General features: G+C 37.6%; 1 protein-coding gene across 1 annotated transcript in view; it reads left to right on the forward strand.

Moving 5' to 3' along the window:
* Nucleotides 1-22,948, forward strand: part of macrod2 (mono-ADP ribosylhydrolase 2) — a 443,628-nt gene that overhangs the window by 402,777 nt on the left and 17,903 nt on the right. The window contains exons 10-15 of the mRNA XM_055030012.1: nucleotides 6,130-6,168; nucleotides 8,831-8,890; nucleotides 15,308-15,346; nucleotides 15,786-15,821; nucleotides 17,050-17,202; nucleotides 17,340-17,402. Of these exons, the coding sequence (XP_054885987.1) occupies nucleotides 6,130-6,168; nucleotides 8,831-8,890; nucleotides 15,308-15,346; nucleotides 15,786-15,821; nucleotides 17,050-17,202; nucleotides 17,340-17,402 (390 nt within the window). The remainder of the gene's footprint in view (nucleotides 1-6,129; nucleotides 6,169-8,830; nucleotides 8,891-15,307; nucleotides 15,347-15,785; nucleotides 15,822-17,049; nucleotides 17,203-17,339; nucleotides 17,403-22,948) is intronic.

A 22,948-nucleotide genomic window follows, 5' to 3' on the forward strand; every position in this document is an offset into this window, starting at 1 on the left:
TATACTTTGATGTTTTGCTTTTAGGCTAAAAGTTATTTTAGTCACATTGGATCAATATTTCTTATGTTTTGCCTTCATAATATATTCTCAGAGTTATATTTTAGCAATGTTGTTCTTTTTGCCACAGTAACAATGAGATTCATGGAGCGCAAAGCTAATATTTAAATGGTTTACAAATTCTCCCACATGAGCTGAGGATCTCTGTAGCTCCTCCAGAATCAGTACACCAGTTTTTCCTGATTTAAATTTCTGTTTATGTTGATGTCCAGGTCTTTGTAGCTTTGTTGTTGTTCTGTAACTATGGCTCTGATAACTCTGGCTCTGAGCTGCGTAGTGTGTTCCTTGTTCTTAATGATGCTGTTTGTTCTCTAGTAAACATCTGAGGGTTTCACAGGACAGTTATTTTCATCTGCCTTTAATTCCATATCCTAAAGCTGCATTCACACCAGCCCTGTTTAGTCCCCTTAAATCAAACTTTAGTTCATCCATCTAGAAAGTCCAATTTGTTTGGGAAAGCGATAATGTGTAATCTGGGTTTGTTTGACATGAACTCTGGTGCTGTCCGAATGCATATGTGGTTGCAAAGAGAACCAAAAACTACTCCGAAAGCAATGAGTGATGGGTAGCACAGGGCATTCTGGGAAAATACATCCAATACAAATAAATGTGAAAGTCTTGGATACCATGAAGAAATGGATTGCCATCTTCTAGCTAAGACAAAAAAGAAATTGTATAATTTCTAAAATTTGTCACCACTCCATTTTGTAGACAACTTGTGAAGAAAGAAGTTACACTATGAATCTTCTTCAGAGATGTTTGTGTAATTTTATTCAGTGGTTCTTGGTGCAGTGCCGTCACACGGGAGGTGGAGGGAGCAGGTTTTGAAAAGAGTTTTATTTGTTGTGTAACAGCAAAGCGCACCATTTAAAGAGGTAAAAAAATTTCCAATTTGGGTTTCCAATTGAGCCATACAAGACTGTCAGTTGTCAATTGCAATCAATTGCCTTCATAAGTCATCTAATTTGTGAGTTGAATTGACTCCTGAGAGCAACGGATTGTACTCGGTCTTATTTTTGGGTGTCAGATTACAGAAAAATAAGATTGAGGCAAAATGTGTAAAGGTTTGAAAACTATGAACACTTTTGTATAGCTTATAAATTTTGAAAGCAGGAGTCAGAGATTTAATTAATATCTGCAGCAGATACCATGACATTCCTCAGCAGTCATCTGCTCTTTGACCCCTGGGTTCAGGGCCACGCTCAAGTCTGCTCTGCTAACATGTGTGGGCAGGAGAGAATAAGTGAGTATGACTTTTCCACTCTGGATCAATGTCGGCTGTGAGCCAGACATTTTTACTCCACTCTCACCTACACCTGTTCTAATCTTTCAGCTCATGAGCAAGATCAAAGCATTTATCACATCCTCACTAAAATATAAAGCTCTTTCAACATATTCAGTCAGGAAGAACAGGGACATGAAATTAAGAATCTTGTGAATGTCGACTCTATCCTGATGGAAGGGGAGTGAATTCATATGGCTGATCCAGCAAAATGTATTTCAGAGGTTGTGGAAAGGTTTGCTGTAAAGAAAGAAATGCTGATTGGTATGATTGCAACATGTCACTAATGCATAACCCCGTAGTGTGAAAAGACTTGCATTTAGCCTGTGCAGAATGGTAGTAGTGAATCAGAGGCTGTGAATTAGCTCTGCAGGTGTGCTCGAACACTTTCAGAACATCTCATCATCCTCACTGCCAGGGCAAGACAGTGGTGTGGTTCCTGCTGCAGCACTGATGCCACACACTGAGGCTTAAGATCATTCTGTCTCCTGCACACTCGCTTTCAATAACCTTCCGTTATATCGACCAGTCCGTTTTTTTTTCCTCTTCCTCTCCTTACTTGCTCTCACTTATGCCTCTCCTCATTCACTTGCCCATTGCCTTATTCTCCCACTTTCTATCATTCATTCCTATTGCATCAATAAGGGGCTTCTCCATTGCCTCTTCTATCAGCAAGCTGCTGCAGAGTTGCGCGATTGGTACCCCTTTGTGCTCTTTTTAGTATTTGTATGTCAATTGCAATCAATTGCCTTCATAAGTAATCTAATTTGTGAGTTGAATTGACTCCTGAGAGCAACGGATTGTACTCGGTCTTATTTTTGGGTGTCAGATTACATGACACCCAAAAACATGACTGTTTTTGGGTGTCTAACATGACCCCCCTACCCCCACAGTAAGGGGGGTCATGTTAGAAGTCCAGATCTCCCCCCATCTCATCAGTTTCAGAATGCTTGAGCTAAGACCAGACAGAATAGATTTTTATTTTGAAGTCGCTACTCCCGTTTTTCATTGTATAGCCGCTCTCCTCGTATTCAAGCAATCTGTCAAGTGACAATGACTGGAGCAAGAATGTGTAAACAGGACATTTGCATACAGGAAATTGCTTTATTACAATGTGAATCTCCACAAGCTGTCAGTGAGAGGGAGCCAAAATATGGTTACTTGTCTGCAGAAGGAAGAAACTGAAAAATAGCCTCTGCTGACAATAGTAATCGTGCATACCAGCCACGGCGCACATTGGAAACAGGTAGTTAAACCATGTAGAGTATTGAATTTCGTGCTTTTGACATGCTTACAAATGACCGCGCATTCCGCTTTGCACTGGTATGTTATTTGTGTTCAAGCAGGCTCATTTAATGAGTACTGATACAGGCAAACAAAGGTCTTTTATGTATCACCAGCTCAAGGAGCACCTCATGCAGTCATGAAACCTCTCAAGCACACAAAGACTGATTTACGCAAATAGACAAAAAGGCTTGTGCATAACACCACTATCTTTTACTTGCATTGGACCAATCATTATCCTTTTCCTAGCTCAGTATCGGGGTTTGTAAGCATTGATATGAGGATCTGATAATTACGCTACCTATTCTTGCCTTGTTAAAAGAGCCACCAGTGTTTGTCCTGCTTGAAGAAATGTAATCAGAACCACAACAGTTGCTGCGGTTTTTTAAACAAAAACTAAATAAAACCTTGACTGGATTTACCTTGAAAATAATCCCCCAGTTTGTCATGATACCTACCTGTATTGTTTTGGCATTTTATTTGACAAACATAAAAACACAACATTGTGACATCAAAGGAAAATGAGATATGCTTCTAAAAGTTGTTTTTTAGCAGATAAACCTCTGAAAAGTGTGGCCTAAACTTGTATTCCTTGCTCATGCAGAACCATCCATTCCTGCAATTTCCACTTTCTTTTAAGACATGGCTCCACAGTCTTTCATGTTAAAAAATAGGCTGGTTCATTGACACAAAATGGAAAAAGCTCAATCAAACTACACTGAGAAGCTGTTTCAGCTGTCATGTTTGCTACTGTATTCTCTTTGTGTTACACTTCAGTAATATTTACTACTTTGTTTTTTTCTGTCACATAAAATCACTGATTTTGTTTTTGGTTGTGATTTCACAAAATGCAAAAAAAATTTTAAAAAAAGCCTAAGAGGTGTGTGTACACATGGACTTTGCTGCACACACACTCTTCAGTTAATTTATTTAATCATGTGATTATGCTCTGATTCTGATTGTCGTGTCTGACCACATGCTTGTCTCGGCTCGTGTTATTTGTGAGAATGAAAGCAGCAAGGCAGCAGCGGTTGTAGAGAGTAAAAAGCATGTAGAAATTGATTCTGGGTACACTCCTCTCCTAATATGATCCGGGTGGCTGCCCACAAGCTGGGCTCCATCTCCTCTTCTCCTCAATCAGCCACGGTGCTGACAATATTAACACAGCCCACAGATCTGCAGAGACTGCTGCATTCTCTCCAACTGTTTCTCCGACTTCCCAATTGACATTTATTTACATGGTTCTTAATACACTCTATATCCTTAGCATTTCTACACACACACACACTCACCTAAAAAATATCACGGTTCTCCTACTCCTTTGGAAGAAGTAAAGCTGTGGCATGTGCGTGCTTTTATCACACACATATAATTTGTTGAGGGAGGATATGAAAGGCTAAGGGAACCCTGTGAGGGGTGAAAATGAAGTCTGTGTCGGTTCCACAAAGCTGTTCCTCAGGTTTGGGAAATGAGGAAACCATGGTGTATTAGTGATGTGATTGTGAGAAAGCACAGGCTCAGTTTAGGCAGCATGAGGATTCAGCTTCAGCTCAGTATCAGTGAAAAATAGTCATGTTTGTGCATAAATCAGACATGTAGTGAGTAAGCCCTGCATATTTGCTTATCAACATTTCACTGTTGTGTTGACATGGTTACTTACTCACTAGGCCTGGCTTAGTGAACTGTTTTACATACAGTTCCAGTATGTGTATATATATATATATATATATATATATATATATATATATATATATATATATATATTATATATATATATATATATATATATATATTTATTTATTTATTTATTTGTTTTTTGAAGATAAAAATTTTGCAGCTTTGTGCCACACTATTTTTGTTGAGTATGATTCTGATAAACCTTGACATATTATGACACTTTAATCAACGTATAATCACTCTGGGTGGCGTATCTCAATCAAGACGCCTTTAAAACGATTTTTAATATTCAGCTTTAGTTTACCATAAAAAGATTTGCCAACACTGATGCAATTTTATTTCTGTCAGTCTAAAAGTAACTGTGGTGGAATGATTGATGGAGAAACAGGAAGAAAACGGGGACAAAAGCAAATGTGTCACATACAGTTATTCATGACCAAGGCGCACACATTTCCTGCCTGGACGAGTGTTTGTCTGGCGCTATAATATTTGGCAGTAGTTGAAGTAGCTTCTGTTTCCATTCTTGCACTGTTGTTACTGTATCAGTGGGCCTTTCTTTGTTTCCCCGAGCAGGGTTAGATTAATGCACTGTACCCTTTTATTCAGTGTTATACAAAAGAAAAGCCTGCCGCAGAATCCGCAGGGAGCTCTGATGGTTGCACTTCTACAGAACAGATGACAACAGCCTTTCATCAAAGCAAACACACTCTTTTGCTTGTTACACCACAGTGCAATCATTTTCCAGAGTCAAACCAAGCCGTATATACATATATAATCACAAATTGTGCATACTTCACTCATATGAACTGTACTTCAGAAACACAAGCACGTCAACTGTTGTGGCATGACACAACACACCTTGAGGCATGCTGTGCTGCATAAGATCTGAGTGTAGGAATGCATTTGAGAAAAGAACCAGGACCTACAACTCTCACTCAGCAGTTCCTCCAGAAGCAGATCCCAAAGCCTGTTTATCATCTCATGCAGTGCACCTCAACCTATCCATCCAGAAACACCTTTAACTCACCTTAAAGTCTCTCTCACAGCAGAACTGGAAGGAATCAAAGGGGAAAATCAGTTTTTAAGAGGTACAATTGTCAAGACCAGTCTGCGGTTCTTGTAATTTCAGCATATATAAGGTTTTATGTCACTCATGCTAAGTCTTGCAGAATGAAGTTAATTGAAAATTAATCTCTGTAGAATATGACCCTCTTAAACAACATACCCACATACTCAGTACTTTATCATAATAAGAAACTGATGGGAAATGGAGATGGGTTATTACTGGGTAAATAAACAGTAGAAGTTTTACCGTTCTCACCTCATTTAAAAGACAACTTAAAGACTGGTTCTTCAAAAGCCACAAATGTCTACCTTCGATATTATAATGTAAAAATAGAAATAAATGTAGTGTGTGGATAGTTGTTTGTCCTCTCTTTCTCTGTGTTGCCCTGTGATGAACTGGCAAACTCTTCAGGGTGTACCCCGTCTCTTGCTTGTTGTCTTCTGGAGGTAGGCACCACCACCCATCCCGACCCAATGGGATAATGGTTTAAGAAAATGGGTGGATTAAACTTAAGCTTTTATACATGATTTAAAATCAAGGGGGGCTAAAACTTATGTTTAGTTTGCATTTGAACTATATTTCAACAAATATTTGCAACAATCAACTGTAGGAGAGCGTTATGGGCTTATTGTTTGGAACACAGGAAGTAGACACACAGTGTTGAAATACTGTGTTCTAACAGTGTAATCAATTTATGATGACAGGTTGTATTGTACTTTATAAAACTGCCTCCTTTAACACACACATTTCCCTCCTCTTCCAGACAATGACATCGAGGTTACGGAGGAGCAGCTGAAGGGAGGTGAGTGACAGAATATTTCATGGTTGCCTTTTCACCTTAACACCTCCATTAAAGCAGACAGAGGGTGAGTGAGCGCCGAAGCTTTGGCTTGTGACAGTGATTTGCTGGGTTTTATGCGGCAGACAAAATTGAATGTTTATGCATCTGCTGACAAGCCGAATCCCTGGCCTAACTCATCTTAGTATAAAAATACTTCATGTCAGGTGTGTTACACTACAAGAGCTAATTCCCCGACAACATTCAGTTCATCCGGTTTACGGCCACAATGCCTTTAGACCACCTAGAGCGGTGACAAAGAGACTACAGATTGGCACCCCTCCACAGCATAAGCCAGATGATAGCACAAACATGACTGTCAGTGTATGATGCTTTTATCTCCACCGCATCATGTGGCACGCAGCCCAAAACTCCCAGATGTTGCTTATCGGGATAAACTATTGACATTCATCCATGCACTGATGTCCTGAATAAGCAGCAGGATAAACAAACTACCTCATGGAATTGTGTGTGTTGTTAAACAAAAGATGCAGCATAGTTTAGCTTTGTTGTCACTGCTGAAGAGATTTATTTCTGTGAAAAGCAGTTTCCTGCCTGCAGCAGTTTGCTCTCAAGGGAACATTGCACCTGATGATGTTTTCCCTTATAAAAGAGAAGATCCAAATTTTTCTGCTGCTGATGCTTTAAAAAAAAAAAACTCATCGCACATGTGAACCCAACTAAGAAGAGAACACCATTAGTTTTACTGTCTGTTGGAGAAAGTGGCCACATTACAGTAAATGTAGAGCTCTGGGTGCTGTCAAAATGTTTTTCCTCCCAAAGTCACTCCCATGATTTGCCAATTACACGCATCTGTGTTTTCAAAGGGACTCCATTTTGGGGAAACATAAAAGAGCTATTTTATACGTGCACTGTAAAATGTGATATTTCAAAGTGAAACTGTGCGGACGTAATGGCTGCATCATAAAGATTTGGCTCAAACCAAATGCATTTGAGATTTTTAGCCCAGACAGTCTACATTATTTCTATAGAGCTCCTCACCAGCTGTTTTACACTACATACTCTACAATAACATACCATCAGACCATAAAACACCAGCTGAAACAATTCCTGATAATTCCTAGCTCTCTTGTATTATCATACCATTCCTGTCCTCGTCCAGTTTGGCCTTGTTTGATTTCCCTCTTTGTGGGTGCCAAGAACTGGCCTTTTATTCCACTCCATCAACCAGAGTTTGAATCAGTCAGCTTGGAACCAACTCAAAGCCTCAAATGATTTTTATGCTAACGTGGGATGGTGCTTTTGGCTCACACAGTGGTCTGGAGATGGTCTCAAAGCCTCACATTCTTCCCTCCTCTCCCTCTGGAGATTTCCTTTTTATGTTGTTTTTTTCAGGCAGGTAACAAAGCCACAGAAGAGAGCTGTATGGTCTCCTCAGAGGCATGCCGAACTTAGACAGCCAACACAGAGTGTTCTTTTAGGATGTAATTTTTTTTTCTCCTAAACCTAAATTGAACCCTCATTAATTGATTTACAAATTATTCAAAGTAGTACATGATTGATGTGTCTAACTATAATGTATTAAATTAATGGCTTTGCAATAAATTCTCACATGGTTGCTCATTGTGAGAGATTACTCCAAATCAATTGTGCAGTTGGTTGACCTTCCTTATGCATATAACTTGGTCAGTTGGCATTACATGATGAATTAGATGGCATTATATTACATTTGGACTTTGATTAGACTGTGTGTCATCTAATGGGCGGTATTATGTAGTTGCCAGGCCCCTAGTCCCATTTTATTGCACAGTCAAGTAGCTATGTTACCTTCAGTTGTTATAAAATATCCCCTTTAACATACAGTGAAGAAGTATTTGACACTTTGCAGATTTTTTTGTTTTATATTTACTTTATTCAGATTTCATAACCTGCTTGAGTAAATGTACAACCATTCTACAAATTGTTGTCTCACTTCTTAAAAGGGAAATTTTATGTATTCTCTAAGTACATAAAGCAATTTTATAGTTCAATCAAGTAACTGTTACCATCATTTGTTATAAAAATACTGTATATACCAAACAGAACTTAAAAGAAAATGACTTTTTTTTTGATGAGAGAATAACATTGTAACATGACATAACACACAAAAAAGTCTATTTTGCATCATTCTGTCAGTTTGAAACTGAAAACTAGGCACTTGCTTCTCTTCTTATAAACAAGACTGTGTTTGCAGGGTATTTATTCTGACATTCCCATAGAAATTAAAATGGAATTGATTTTGGACGGCCTTCTAAAGATTTCCATTCTCAACTTTTCCAGCTCGACAACAAAGACGCGTTTTACCTTTGATACTTTTATTCCGCTATGCAGATACATCTCAAACAGCTTGTGGAGGTAACATTTTGAATGATGGAGTCTACAGAGAACACAAAACAATATAGTAAAAGGCTTTGGGTTGAGCTAAGAAATATGTTTATTGTGTATTGTGTTTATTGAGCATTTCAGATATAGAGGTTGTAGGATACGTTTTATTTACTCATGCCAACCCACTTGACAGTTTATATCGACAAGACCTGACAAAAGAGTTGCATTTTGTTGCTTTTTGTGGATAGAGACGCATCATTACCGCATCAGTGAAGCACCAACTCTCATTGTTTATTTACAGACAGCACACCTCCATCAACAAAATCTACAACCAAGGAAGAGGCTGAGGATGCCGAAAAGGGTGAGCATGTTACTAAATCTATATGTCTACCTGCATCTGTCTGTTTTCTACTCCAATTATTTCAATGTTGAGCATGCCAAGCAGCGTTAGTGGTAGTGGGAGCCTCTTACACTGATATGTGTTTACAGAAAAATTTTCCACCATGTCTAAACTAATGGAATGTGTTTTTGCTGGGTAATCTCTTGCTCTCTGATGCCTAGCTCTCCTCTTTGGGGAAATGAATAGAGGATGAAGCTTGGTTCTTTTTTAAAGGAATGTTTTCTTTTGGGCAAACCTGTTTAAGAAGCCATTATCCAGCTATTCTGCAGCTTCAGCCCCTTTGGATGTGTAATGTTGAAACAATTATAGGCTTCTCCAATACGATGGACCAAAGATAATGAGATTCTTACACTGGAGGGCGTTGGTAGGCAATTAAAATCGTACACTATCCATTTGTCTTGAAGCCTTAAGGTTGTGGGAAGTTTTTGAAGATAACAGTCATGCTTGTTTTCTTTGGAGAATCTGTTCCATGCGATCCTCTGGACATGGCAGTTACTTAAAGGGCGACAATACAATTTATGCTGTAAAACAAAGCATAATAAGTCCTTTTCCTCTGCAAGATACCTCCTCTCTAATCCACAAACGTAATTCAGGATGATTCTAAAAATTCAATCACCAGCATTAGAAGGGCATAAGTATTTTGTAATAATCTTTAGAAATCCTAATTTATCGGGCCCCCCAGCTTAATAGTAACTAATCCATTCACAAAGGGCCTTGACGCAGCTTCCCAGCTTGGGAACAGTCAGTCCTTGAGACAACCTCTCTCAGAGGAAGGGAATGAAATGATTTTGTTCTGCCTGCACTGTAAAGGTTAGGTGTGGTTCAATGTAGCACATAGGAGGGATTAATCATAGCAAACGCTCAGATGTCAAGATACCATAGAGCAGAGGAACAGTGAGCTGGAAAAGCACACTGTCAGCTGTGTGAGACGAGCACCCTAAGATGCTTTAGAACAACAGAGAAGGAGCTTCCTCCTTTGAAAACAAATAGCTGTATTTTACTGTCTCCTGTCTGTACTTGGGTTCTGACGAGGTGTCATCGATCTGGGGGGGATTTTATTTAGGTTTTTTATTAGTTTTTATTTTGAAATTAATTTTGCACTGCAACAAAACTGGTACCTGTCAGGATATCTTAGTGGATCCATCACATCCATCATGCTCCTCAAGGGGTAAACTCTTACTTTTTACTGGGTCCCCCATCAAGGTACAGAGGCTTTCTTCATTGTTCCTCTAAGAAGAATTCACTGTTGGTAGACTGAATTATTATAGGGCTTCCCTTTTTCTTCTATTTCATACACAACACGTACAAGTAATTAATTTTTCACTTACAAGCAAAAGCCTTCTGGGTCCCTGTGGACCAAAGGAAGAAAATAGTAATAATAGAAACCCAGGATATTCTAAAATTCATCTACAGCTGTCCAGTCACAGTCCCTTGAATCTGATACAACATCTGTGGAGGGAGATAAAGATTAGGGTGATGACAATGAGGCCTTCCAACCTAAAAGACTTTGAGCTCATCACAAAAGATAAATCACCAAATTAAGTGGCTGCATGCAAAAAGTTGGCTAGCCATTAGAAGAACAGTTTGAATATTTTTCTATTTATTATTGAGAAGCGCATAAAAAACAATTTAACATGACATATTTCTTTAATGAAACATAATCTTTTATTTCAAATATTATGCTAATTTCAAAATTTTAGATTGTTCTGAGAGATGCTTCATTTATATTCATAACTTTTAAACTAAATTTGGCCTTTAACTTCATACTGTGTGTTAATTCCACTTTTTGAACCTAAATTGTATATTATAATTGTATATTATATTATATTATATTATATTATATTATATTATATTATATTATATTATATTATATTATATTATATTATATTATATTATATTATATTATATTGAAGAATATTATCCTTCTTTCCATTATCTTCTGATGATCTGCAGTAGGGTCGTGATCATGTCAACATATTAAGAAAATAATTTAATTCATTTTAAGGGCATAATCATGAGATTTATGTTAATGAGTGGCTGATGAGTGATGAGCGTAAGTAGCTAATAAATGAAACCTCAGGCAATCGGAGGAATTTGAGAAATAGTGTCACAGATCGACAGTGTGCGTGGGGACGAGCTGTGCTGTGATAATCCACATGAAACAGATGCACAGCATGCACACGCTGCAAGTTACATAAATAAAAGTGGGGGGAAGAAAAGGGTGGGCCACCCGCTTAGCCAAGTGCTGGCACAGAGGTCTAAGGTGAAATATAAGCTCTTTGAGAACACCTCACAGTGTCGATTATCTGATATCAAGTTGGAATTAGTGAGATTAGTTGATGTCACAGGGCAAGCCACAGTAAAATCTGAAAACTGAGCCAGAAATCAATGCCTGGCATTGGATGCATACTGAGAATAACCTGAGGGGGAGCGGCGGGGTTGATGGTGAAAGATGGCGCATCTCTGTGCGGGTGTGGACAGATATGTAGATTAATAACACTGTGTGGACTGACAGCCAGCCTCTCTATGGGATGCCATCTTTTACACTGTGGCTGCCTGTCAAACCGTGGCTCACAAACGAACTTGCACACACAGATTTCACATGCTGAAGGTCTCAGAATGATCGCAGTGGGTCATCCCAGAGCTTTTTTGTCCCCGCTTTACATGTCTCATGAATTTTTTAAGGTCTCTCTCCTTTTTTGTCTTTTGCTTCAGTGGATTTAATCAAAGAAACAACAGACAAGGCTATGAGGTGGAACTCAGCCTATCTGATGAGTATGTGCAAAGTGCTGTGAGAAAGTATTAGCCTTCTTACTGTTTTTTATTATTCTGTCAGATAATAAAATATGTTTTAATGTTGTACAGGGATTTATAAAATGCATTTTTCTAATAATTAATTTTATTAAGGACTATTAAAGTACAGCTTTACTGCAATTTTGTAATGATAAACACACTCAGGAAATTTTACTGCTAATTTTACTGCTAAACTAAAATTAAGAAAAACTTAAATAATACCTGTCTAGCCACATGAAGCAGGCTAAAAGATTTCCAAAAGATCTTTTGATCTGCTTAATGGAGAGGTACTGTCGGCAAAATAGATTTTTGTCCACTGTAAATGCAAAAAAATAAATTAAATTACAATAAAAAACATTGAAAAAAATTAAATTATTGCATTTATCAAAGCTAGAAAAGGCAATCCAATTACACTAATGATTTTTTTTTTAATCATCTAAAAAGTATCTGTCTTAACAATATGCAGTAGGATAAAAGATTTCCAAAAGATGTTTTGTCCTTTGGTAAATACAAAATGTAATTTGAAATAAATAAAAAGCCCTGCAAACCCACCTAAAATTAAAATAACTCTTAAATTAAACTTCTTCGTCAGCATGAAGTGTGTGAAAATATAGAAAAAAATGTATGTGTTACTCTGTGTTCCTAAAAATATGTAAAATTTTATGGACAGGATTCAAAAGTAATTTCTAAGACTTTTATTGAACCACAGTAAAAGCCATTGTCTGCCTGTAGAGAAAACATGGAAGAGAGGTGAACCTTTGCTAGGCTAACATATTTAGATCAAAAACACATTAACAAATCATCCAGGAGGTAATGAAAGAAAGTAGAACAGCATCTAAAGCATTGCAGAGCCAAATGCCTCCGTAAATATTTTGGAAAAAGTAAAGAACGTGGAGAGTTCTTAGGCAAAAACCACTGCTCACCAAAAACAACACAAATTTGTCGCATATTTGCTTTGGACCCATCAGCTCATCACCTTAAACTGAAGCACATTTTTGTTATGCAGAAGAGCAATTATCTAAAGCCCACCAGCAACTCCACCTCTAGAGGGCTGGAGGGCTTTAGAAAATCAGCGACCACACACCAAACCAGTCCAGTTTGACTGAAACAAAGCAATTCTTCAAAGAAAGTCGGAAATAATTCCTTCACAGCGATGTAAAAGGTTCATTGCTGATTATTGCAAACTTTTCTTCCTAATAATGTTGCTGCAACAAATTACCAGGTTTGTGAGGCAATTCCTTTTTTACCTTTATAAATGAAATTATCATTAGATTTTTTTTTATGTGCTGTTTGGTTCTTTTTCTCTGAAACGTGAGATAAATAAGCATTGCAGAAGAAGTCTGTAAGGGGAAATACTTTCTTTTACGGCACTGTGTGTGCTTATGGGAATTTAATATTTATTGTTATTTGCTGAATTTAAACACCACTTTGACTTCCTTGAAAGTATCATCATCACTTTCGGTTTACTCAGTGGTCACGCGAGTAGGACACACGAGGTATGTTGCATGTTACGACCTAAATTATTAACATACTTGTAATCCTGTTGGCTTTTATGTTAACATAAATAAATGATTCAGAGTGAGTAAGATTTGTTTCTTTTTTTTTCTTCTCAGAACTACACTCCAGCCTTCTTGTTTTGTATACAAAAGAGCAGCAGAGTGGCTGAAATTGCTTTTTTGTTCCTGCATTTCTCGCAGCGGGTCTCATGGACGTATTGACACTGAAAATGTTGTGCTGAAGCCTTCTCTGTGAAGTATGTCAGAAACTGAATCGCAGCTGTGACAGAATCATATGGTGCGCACTGGTAAAGAAAGCTGTGACAATGCTGCCACCTGCTGTTTGGGGCATTCGGGTTGGCATCATTCTTGGTGTGCAGGTCTAGGGTTTCATTTTGTGAGGAGAGACAGGAGTCTAATTGATCCCAACTTGGAGCCATTATAAATCACATCAACCCAGCAGAGAATCTCCTCTGTTAGGAGTTGTATGCGTGTGTTTGTGTGTATCCACAATCTGTTCCTTTACATCCTCTGTCCCAAATAGAATACTATTGCATTCAATAAGCCAAACACAAATGATCAAATAACATGGAGGAAATTACTTTTGGTACTTTTGTCATATTTGAGATATGGTTAATAAAGATCACTTTAGAAAGTTAAAAAAAATAAATACAATTTTTAACAGAGCAAAGGTTTAGGAAGTTTTTGAGGCTTGGGAAGTATTATTCTGACACAGTGTTTTCTGGTGAAGTACTCTTTTCAGCCCCCTTGTCTGTGGTTTCTTCTCAAAATGCCAGTCATGATTAATACAAAGCGCTGCCATCTGTGTGTCACCGGCGTTCTGCATGATGGACAGAGGTACTTGGGACAAACATGTGGCAGTGGTAGGACTGGCCTTTTCCCCCATTTAATAGAGGTTGGCATTTTTTATTGTTCTGAGTGCATTGCAAAATTGCATAGATATGAAAAAATGGCTTCTTGCTGCAGCTTGTTAAAAAAGCAATTATAGAAGCTGCACAATAGCCATTGTGAAGCATGTTCTCTTATTGGTGTCATGGCTTTCATTTACTCAATTTGTCCCAAATGTCATTGGTTTATGCGTGTACATAAATGGAAAAGTGCAAGAGAAAGCAAAGAGGGACACAGAGGATGAGAGCGATGGATATGATGGCAGATTGATGTCTTATAAAATATATATATGCATATTTTGCCTTTTATGCTGGCATATTATTAGAAGCTGTTTAACATAGGGAGATGGCAATGTGTCTGCTGACTTTAAGAGTGGTGATGATATGCATGTAAACTACGCGACTAAATCCGAATCAAGTGGTATATGGCGAGTCATAAAACGTGTAACAAGATCCATTAACTATACAGCTTTATTTTATTTTTCCAAGGGTGGAGACGTGTCATCATCATGATCATTACTATATCTGCTCTATACTGTTAGGATGCAGCACCATGCAAAAATCTTCATATCCCTTCAACTTTTTTCACATTTTGTCACTTAAAACCAGGCTTCAATGCAAAATAATTTTTCTGTTGCCCATTTTCCATAAAGACCTGACTTATAGATGTAAAAACCAAGTTATCTTGTCAAACGATTTTCTCACCTGAGCTCATCTTACCATGTCATTGGCTTCTTGGAGCTTCTGATTAAGCAACCTCTTTGCACTTGGCACTACTTGAAATCTAGTTGTTTAAATCAAGGTTATGCTAAAAGGTACATCCCAAAACTTCATTTAAAATCCCAGATAAGGGCTAACCCTCAATGCTTTAAATTCTGATTTAGGATGATAAATTCCCAGAAGTCATCCAGATTGAACAATTTCCAGAATTTTTCTACCCCACCCTGCAGGTGTAGTTTACCCTAAAGCATTGAGAAAATCCCCTGGACTGATAAAGCAAACTTTCTTTGTGAAGCACTTTGCAAAACGTGATGTCAGTTCTACTGAAATGAGTCCTTTGCAAAGAGAAGATGAACACTGATGATTAGTGTGACTCGTTGCTTTGTTTTCCTGATATGAATAGCTGGCATTTTTCATATTCATGCTTGTTTGTATGACAGCTCCTTCCCCTTGCTTTCTAGGTGAAGAGGAAGCTCATGACGAAGAGGAGAAGAACGATGGTATGCAGCTCCACGCACCATTAAAACATGTTCTCAATCTCTCTGCTTCACCAATGCCTCTTGATGCCATTTCTCATCAAAAAAAATATTTTTTATTCATTTCTGCTCAGCCTTTCCTTCCTTTTCGACACACAAGAAAAAACTTCTCTTATCACACTTGGTTGGAACACACTTTGGTTGGAACAAAGAAATCACTCAATTATGTATAGCTTTAGAAGTGACATTCTTTCTCTTTTCTTTTTTTTTTTGTCTCTTAATTTATGCATGTCTTTGTGGTTCCATTGCTCTCATACTGCAGTATAAAAGACAAAGCTGTACAAAGAGTTGGAACGAAAAAGGCTTTTTGAGGTGATATGGAAAGTCGAATCATTTCGACTCTCTGCTTCAGTACTGAACCTGAATGTTTCCCCCTTATTTGAATTCCTTCTCTGTTTTTCAGAACCAGAAGATGAAGACATGCCGAGTCAACCCCAAGGTATGGTTTAGTTTGGAGTCCAATCTCCAGGACAAACACTGGCTTTGATTAGATGTGATCATCTTAAGTGTAGATTTCCACCTCACTAACCATCACGTCCCAAAGTGGCATGTTGAACTGCTTCGTATCTCTCGGAAGCTGAAATTCAGGCTTTGGTTTTTCTTTTAAGCTTAAAGTGTAAAGGTATTGCATGGATATTTTTGTTTAAAATAGAGCTATAGCAGTGTGATTATAATGCACATCTTCAAATACATCAATGTGGAGCCCAGATGTTATTTATTGAGCTGTGCGTGTAGATGGTATATAAATGTATCTGTACATTTTCTTTTGGCACATTGGCAGCCATTAACTTTGAGCCAGAACCGTTTCTCTTTTTCGACTATCCTCTGTGCTGCTGGTATATAATTAAGATTCGGCATTTGCATACTGGCAGCGAGCAGCGCCTCATCTCTCTTCTGTTTTTGTTTTATTCAAATCCCATGCCATTGACAGTGATTTGACAGATAGAGCCTCTCTCTGCATGAATTTTGGAGGCATTCTATGAGCAAGTTCTAGCAAATGCTGCCCTGGGATGCAATCCAATATCTAGGATGTGTAATTACCTTCTCATGAGACACAAACAGGGAGTTAAGAGCAAAAAAGACCAGCAGGATAATTTAACAGAAATTGCTCCATACAGTACAGTGCAATACAAAGGTAATAGCTGCTATACCCATAAACTTGTTCAACTTTTTTGTTTCATTGAAACCCAGTTTTTTTGTGTGTTTTTTTTTATTACTTTATGGGATAGAGCAAAAGTCAGTGTTATATTATTACGAACTAATAAAAATCTGAAAAGTTTGATATGTGCATGTATTGTGTGTATAGACATACATTTTTCTTTTTCTTCACATTTTAACATTTTGATCTTGTTTTTTACACTACCACCTATATTACAATAATAAGTGTAAGAATGTTAACTTTTGAAATATCTAATTCAGCATCCAATATTTCTCCAAATTTTGTCTTTTTTTTAGTCTGACAGTCTTTTCCTGTCATCTATCAAACTCCATTTCAGCAAAAAGAGACACCAAAGTGTTACTCTATAAATGTTTCAGAGATTTCTATCAGAAAATGGAGTATGAGGTTATTTTTCTGTCACATATTAAAAACTGTCATGTGACACTCAAATGCACCAGTTAATCATTCAACACTCTCTTCCTGTCATTTGTTTTCTGATTATTTGAAGATGAGGATGACAATTCAACCAAAATGGAGCCAGACCAACAACAGAATGACAATGAACGTGAAAAGAGTGAAGAATTAAGCAAAATGGTCACTGACAACGAGGAAGATGACAATAAAGAGCAAAACACCAGCAAAGAAAAGGAGGATAACAAAGGTATATTTCTAGCAGAAGTTTTGGTACCACTGACCATTTCCTTTCATTTATTTTCTCTACTAACTCAAACAGATGGTTAAACTGTCCTGTGAAGGCTTGTCACAAATTAAACAACATATTTTCTTTGGTTCAATCAGATCAAAAACAACCTGTCCCAGAGAAAGATAATGACCCACCAGATACCAACATGGAAGTAGAAGGTAAGGTCCTTTTTTTTCAATTGAGCTGATCTTTCATAAACTAATTGATAGTTTAAATGAGTCTTTATTTAGGTGATTTTCTTTTCTAAGCTGATCTATTTAATCTCTAAAGAATCAAATAACAATGCTTGGTGGGGTTTTTTAAGTTTGTAAGTTGCACTATTTTTTCATTTCAAATCAGTCTGGATCTATTTCACCTCCCCAAAACACTCCTAGGAGAAAAAAAATATACAAGGTGGCAAATAATTTTTCACTCTGTGACATTTTCCTTTACATGTTTTTTTAACTGCTATTAAAGAATAAATATTTTAATTAATGAAGGTACTTGTATGAGGAAACTGCCTACTTGATTTAGCATTTTATTTCCATGGATATTATTGGTTTTGAGTGCACAATATTAATGCAGCACAGCAGCATGAAGTGTAACATGGGCTAATATTTTTGTTTTTTTAAAGCTGAATCATATTTAATGTCTTCTGACAACAAGTCCCCTGAAAAGTGTTGTGGGTGTAGCAAAATTTGATAGAGGTTACTTGTCTTTGCCACAAGCTCAAACGGTGAGCATTAAAGTTGTCTCAGGTAGTAATTTTATTCCATTACTGTGGAATATTACCAATGATTTTATTCAGGACTGCATCCAACAAAGTAGAAAGGTGAAATTATTGAGAAAGATTTTAAAAAACAGCATATAATTTGGATCAGAAAGGGGCTTTTAATGAATCTCTCCTCTGGCAAGGTTTCTTTGCAGCTGGTGTTTATTTATCCAGATACTTGAAAGTCTGCTTTTGGTATATGAGCATCTCTTTTTAGTGGACGTTTATGTTTCTGACCACACATCCGTCTTTATTTGCCTCCAATTTTTGGTGATTCCTCACTTCTTCAATGATTTCTCCTGAGCATTAAAGGTTTGAATTTTAAACCCCGGCTGCCCATCTTCCATTTTTGCTCTAACACAAAGGTTTGAGTCACTTTCTCACCTCCGTTTCACTTTCCCTTTGACTGACATTCAATTAATTTGTGGAGAGAGCGAGTGCTCCTGATGGAGATGAGATAGCCTTCTCCATCCTCTGTGAAAAGCCAGCAGAATTTATCCTACCCACACTACAGACTTTCCTTCCCTGAAAAGCTCCACTCCAGCCTGTTGACTGTCTTAGCTGAGCCTGCCACTATCTGTCACTGTCTTGCATACCATGGGCTGTGTACTGTTTGGCAGGACTGTCAGGCAGTAAACAGTAGTGTCAGTTCTGATTGGAGGCAGATTGCATTTTGTATAGAAAAGTGGGGGCCTCGACCAGACTTCTGCCTAAACTGTTTCAGATATTAAATCTCATGCAGCCCGATGGAGAACAGCTATTCACAACCAGCTATTCACAAGACAAGACCAACTGATCCCAGAGCCAATACCTTTTATTAAAAATTATAACTGTAATCAGGCTGCCTACACATGACTGTGGAAGTTAAATCTGCCTCACTGAAAGCAGTAATAAAATACCTCACAGTGACGGAAGGAATTAATAGTAAATCAAACAGATCATGACGTTACTGAGATCATTCACTTTATGACTGATGATCATTAAGGACTTAATATTAATTAGTTGTACTTTTGTGCCAACAAAATTATTCTGGATGAAGGATAATGGGCGAACGACTGGGTGTAGATGTTCAGAAAACCCTCACAACAATCCTCCTCCATCCTAAACAATTTCCTTAAAATGGGCAGTTCAAGAGGTTCTGTAAAAGGTGTAAGCAGTTAACATCTTACCTGCTTTAGATAACTCTCTTGATTGTGTACATGTAGCATAAATCCAGATTAGTTGGTCCCAAAGACTGAAACTCTGAGGTGGGCCAAAGACCAAATTGAATTTAGAAGCAGAGTTGATTGAAAACGCAACAGATCCGATGAGAAAATATGCAGTTTAATAGCAGATGTTAAACTTTGTATTGAGGATTCATTTATATTCAGCCAACTCAAAAATATATAAAGTTGCAGTTTGACAAAGCATGAAGAAGGGGTATGTAATCACTAGTGTGTGAAAATCTGACTCATGTCACATGGAGCTATGAGGCGATTACATTTCTTAAATGTCTTTTGTTACGTCTGACAGGCTATGTGGGCACATTGTGGCATTTTATAGACTTCATTATTACTTCATCTTGACAACTGAGTTTCCTGTGTCTTTGTCCTGTATATTTTATACTTAAAAGTAAGTAGAGGCAAGATGCTTCCTCCAGGCAGTGTTTCCAAACAAACTATTGAAACCTTCCCCTAATTGTAGTCATAGACCTTTAAAACATAACTTGGGAATAGAGCCCTGTAGAGATAGACGTTGATGTAAGGGTTGTTTTTGTAATTTTTCTGGAGGATTGCTCAGTTTGACCTCAAGTTAAACCTTCAGTTTTGGGAAATTCAGCAAATGTTGAGAAAAATAGAACATATTTCTTCTCTGTAAAATAATCTTTCTTAGGCTGATAGAGAGCAACATGGTTCTCTGAACTCATTAATGTCAACCTTTTCTGGCTGTGTGCTGAAACAAACCTTGAGCAGATAACTGCCCAAACATGAACCTTTTAACAAGGTCTACACTCTTGCTCTTCATCCCTTTAATTAAGTTCTTTGATTAGCAGATTATTGGAGCTAATTTCAAACTTAATTCCTGTGAAACCAGTGAAGTTGTTTCAGAAGTTTTTTGTTGAGAGATTGTCTTTTATTAGTCAATTAAACTTCTGTATCCCTAGATTTAAAAGCTACTGATTATTAAATAAGTTTATGGCCTAGTTGACAAGCACATTTAAAAAGGATGTACTTTCTTTTCACCTCCAGATTAACATGCTGATAGATCAGATTTCTTTTGCCAAAAATGCATCAGGAGACCATTGCATTCTTTATAATTAGTAATGGTCACAGATTTTAAAATTTTGCTATTTTATGTCATGTTAAAAAAGCACAATATTTAAATAAATAGAAAGAAGCCCTTAGACCAGGGGTGTCCAAACTTTTTGCAAAGGGGGCCAGATTTGGTGTGTTAAAAATATAGGGGGGCCAACCTTGGCGGACGTTCTTTACATATAAGCAATTAATTTAAATACATTTCAGCGAGCTGTTGTGTGTTTCACATTTGCTTTTTTATTTTAATTTCAGCCATCTTAAGCATATGTTTTGGTTCATTTGAAACATACATATCAAAATTCAATTGACATTGAAAATTGAAATTAAATATTCATTTAACTTCACTTTTTTAACACTAACTTTTTTGTAATAGTTGAAGAGAAGTAATTGTACTCTTGGGTGCAAATTACATTTGAAACATTAAAAAAAATCTCAAAATGGGAGTTTAATATTTACAGAATTTTTAAACACAATAACAGAGAAATTGTCATATCAACAAGTGCAGGGCTCATTTAAAATATGACAGTAACTATAAATGTTGATTAGCACACCTCTCTCTCGCTTGGCGACCAGGGACAGGACGCTGCGCACTAGTGAAACGGTGAAAGGTTTGCAATGCTTTGCGATCATCGCTGCTACCTCGTAACCAGCCTTTGTAGCATTCTCGTTTGACTCTCGAGCTTTTGTAAAATATTGCTGCTGTGAGATTAAGCTAGCTTCAAGGTGTTTCAGTTTCTCGCTGCGTTCATTACCTGTGATCTTGTCATGTGCCTCAGCATGTTAGTTTGATAATGTCGCTTCAAAACAGCCACTGTCTCTTTACAAATGAGGCAAACACAGTTGTTATGTATTTCAATGAAGAAATAGTCCAATTTCCACCCATCCTTGAACCGTCGGCCCTCGCTGTCAACTTTCCTCCTTTTGCTAATTGCCGCCATTTTAGAAAATTGGGGGGCCTCACATACTAATTTGCTGTTCCTATTTGAGCCTCTAGATGTCAGCACTTAGAACACGCAAGTAATGTATTACACGCGGGCCAGGCGTTGTTTGATTCTATGACGGAGGCTGCGGGCCGGATGAAAATTGACCACGGGCCGCATTTGGCCCCCGGGCCGGACTTTGGACATGTCTGCCTTAGACCCCACTGAAGCAGCTGGTATTTTGAGTGTCTTAGAAAAGTATTCAAACCCCTTTGAACATTTTTCCTTGACATTTTGTAATGTTATAGCAACAACCATTGATATCTGTTCAGAGAAGGATGGATTTACATTTGGGCTTCATTGAACAATGCTGAAACTTCACTATACTTCAATTTAAATTGTTATTATTCTGATTGCATAGTTAGGATTGTTGTCCTGCTGGAAGGTGAACCTCCACTTCATTTTCTTGTCTTAAACTCCATCCATCTTCTCATGACCTTTGACACTGCTGGTAAAAAGCCTTCTTAACATGCTTGCAAGTGCAAACAACTGGGAAACACCAAAATCATGCAGGTTTTTGACTTCCCTTTGGATCTTTTTAAACAGTGGGATTCTCTTTACCACACCCCATACCTGAGGTGTAGATGTTGCTGCTCCTCCACAGCTAATTAGTGGTCTCCTTGCATGACGTGTGAGCTTTGGGGGACATCCACTGAGATTAAATCACATTCTGTTTTGGTCACTTTCGATTCAATCAAGAGATGTAAAGAGAGTTGACTAAAATACAGTGACTCATTCTCATATATTATGGGTAAAAGTATCTCGCCACCTCTTATAATTGTATTTCCACATCACATTTATCTACCACTTGGTGTTGGTTTTTCACCTAAAATCCAACCCAAAGTAGCTTGGTGGTTGTAACTTCTAATGGGTTCTAAAGTACCTTCCTCACTTTTTGATTTTGCACATTTCTATCCACCATTGTCAGCTCTGTCTGCTGACACTCTGCTTTTTTCACGCAGCTTAGTGTGTATCACAGCTGAATATCTCAGCCCCAGCTCAGTCACGCTAAATAACACAAAGCTAAATAAGACACATTTATGTTTTATTCATTTTCACTGCTATCATCAGTATAATGTGTTAATGTAATAATCTGCTCATTCTCCACACACTCCCTCATATTAAGAAATAAAAAGTGTAGGATTGAGCTTAGGTCATTTGCTGATGTTTCATCAGCGCTTATTACCAAACCAATGCCATCTGTTGTTTACTTATCAGGTTTTTCATCAAATAAATATGCAGTTAATTCCGAGCATTTAGTCAAGCCAGTGTTTTAATTCTGCATGTGGCAAAGACAAGATTGCAAATTATTTATATTAAATAAATTCCAGTTGCTTTTTATTTCAGCGAGAATGACTGAAAAATAAAGTTATGTGAAGAGGAGGAGGGGACATTTGATAGTTTGAGTCATGCTGCGTTCTGAATTATTTGCACCATGTGAATAAAATATTGCTCTGCAAATGCTGTGAGATTCTGTGCTTGATAGTTAGGATATTAAAAAAGGCTTCCTAAATTGAATCAGAATCCAGACAGCCTATATGTATGAATATGCATGGCACACTTTAAAATGAAAATGGGAGCTACACTGTTATTGTGTTTGCCTCATCCTGGTGGTTTGCAAGAGTGGGCAGCTGCTTCACTGAGCTCAGTGCAACACCCATAAATTAAAATGAGACCGC

This window comes from Poeciliopsis prolifica, unplaced genomic scaffold, assembly GCF_027474105.1.
Source record: "Poeciliopsis prolifica strain line A6 unplaced genomic scaffold, Auburn_PproV2 SCAFFOLD005, whole genome shotgun sequence".
NCBI lineage: Eukaryota > Metazoa > Chordata > Actinopteri > Cyprinodontiformes > Poeciliidae > Poeciliopsis > Poeciliopsis prolifica.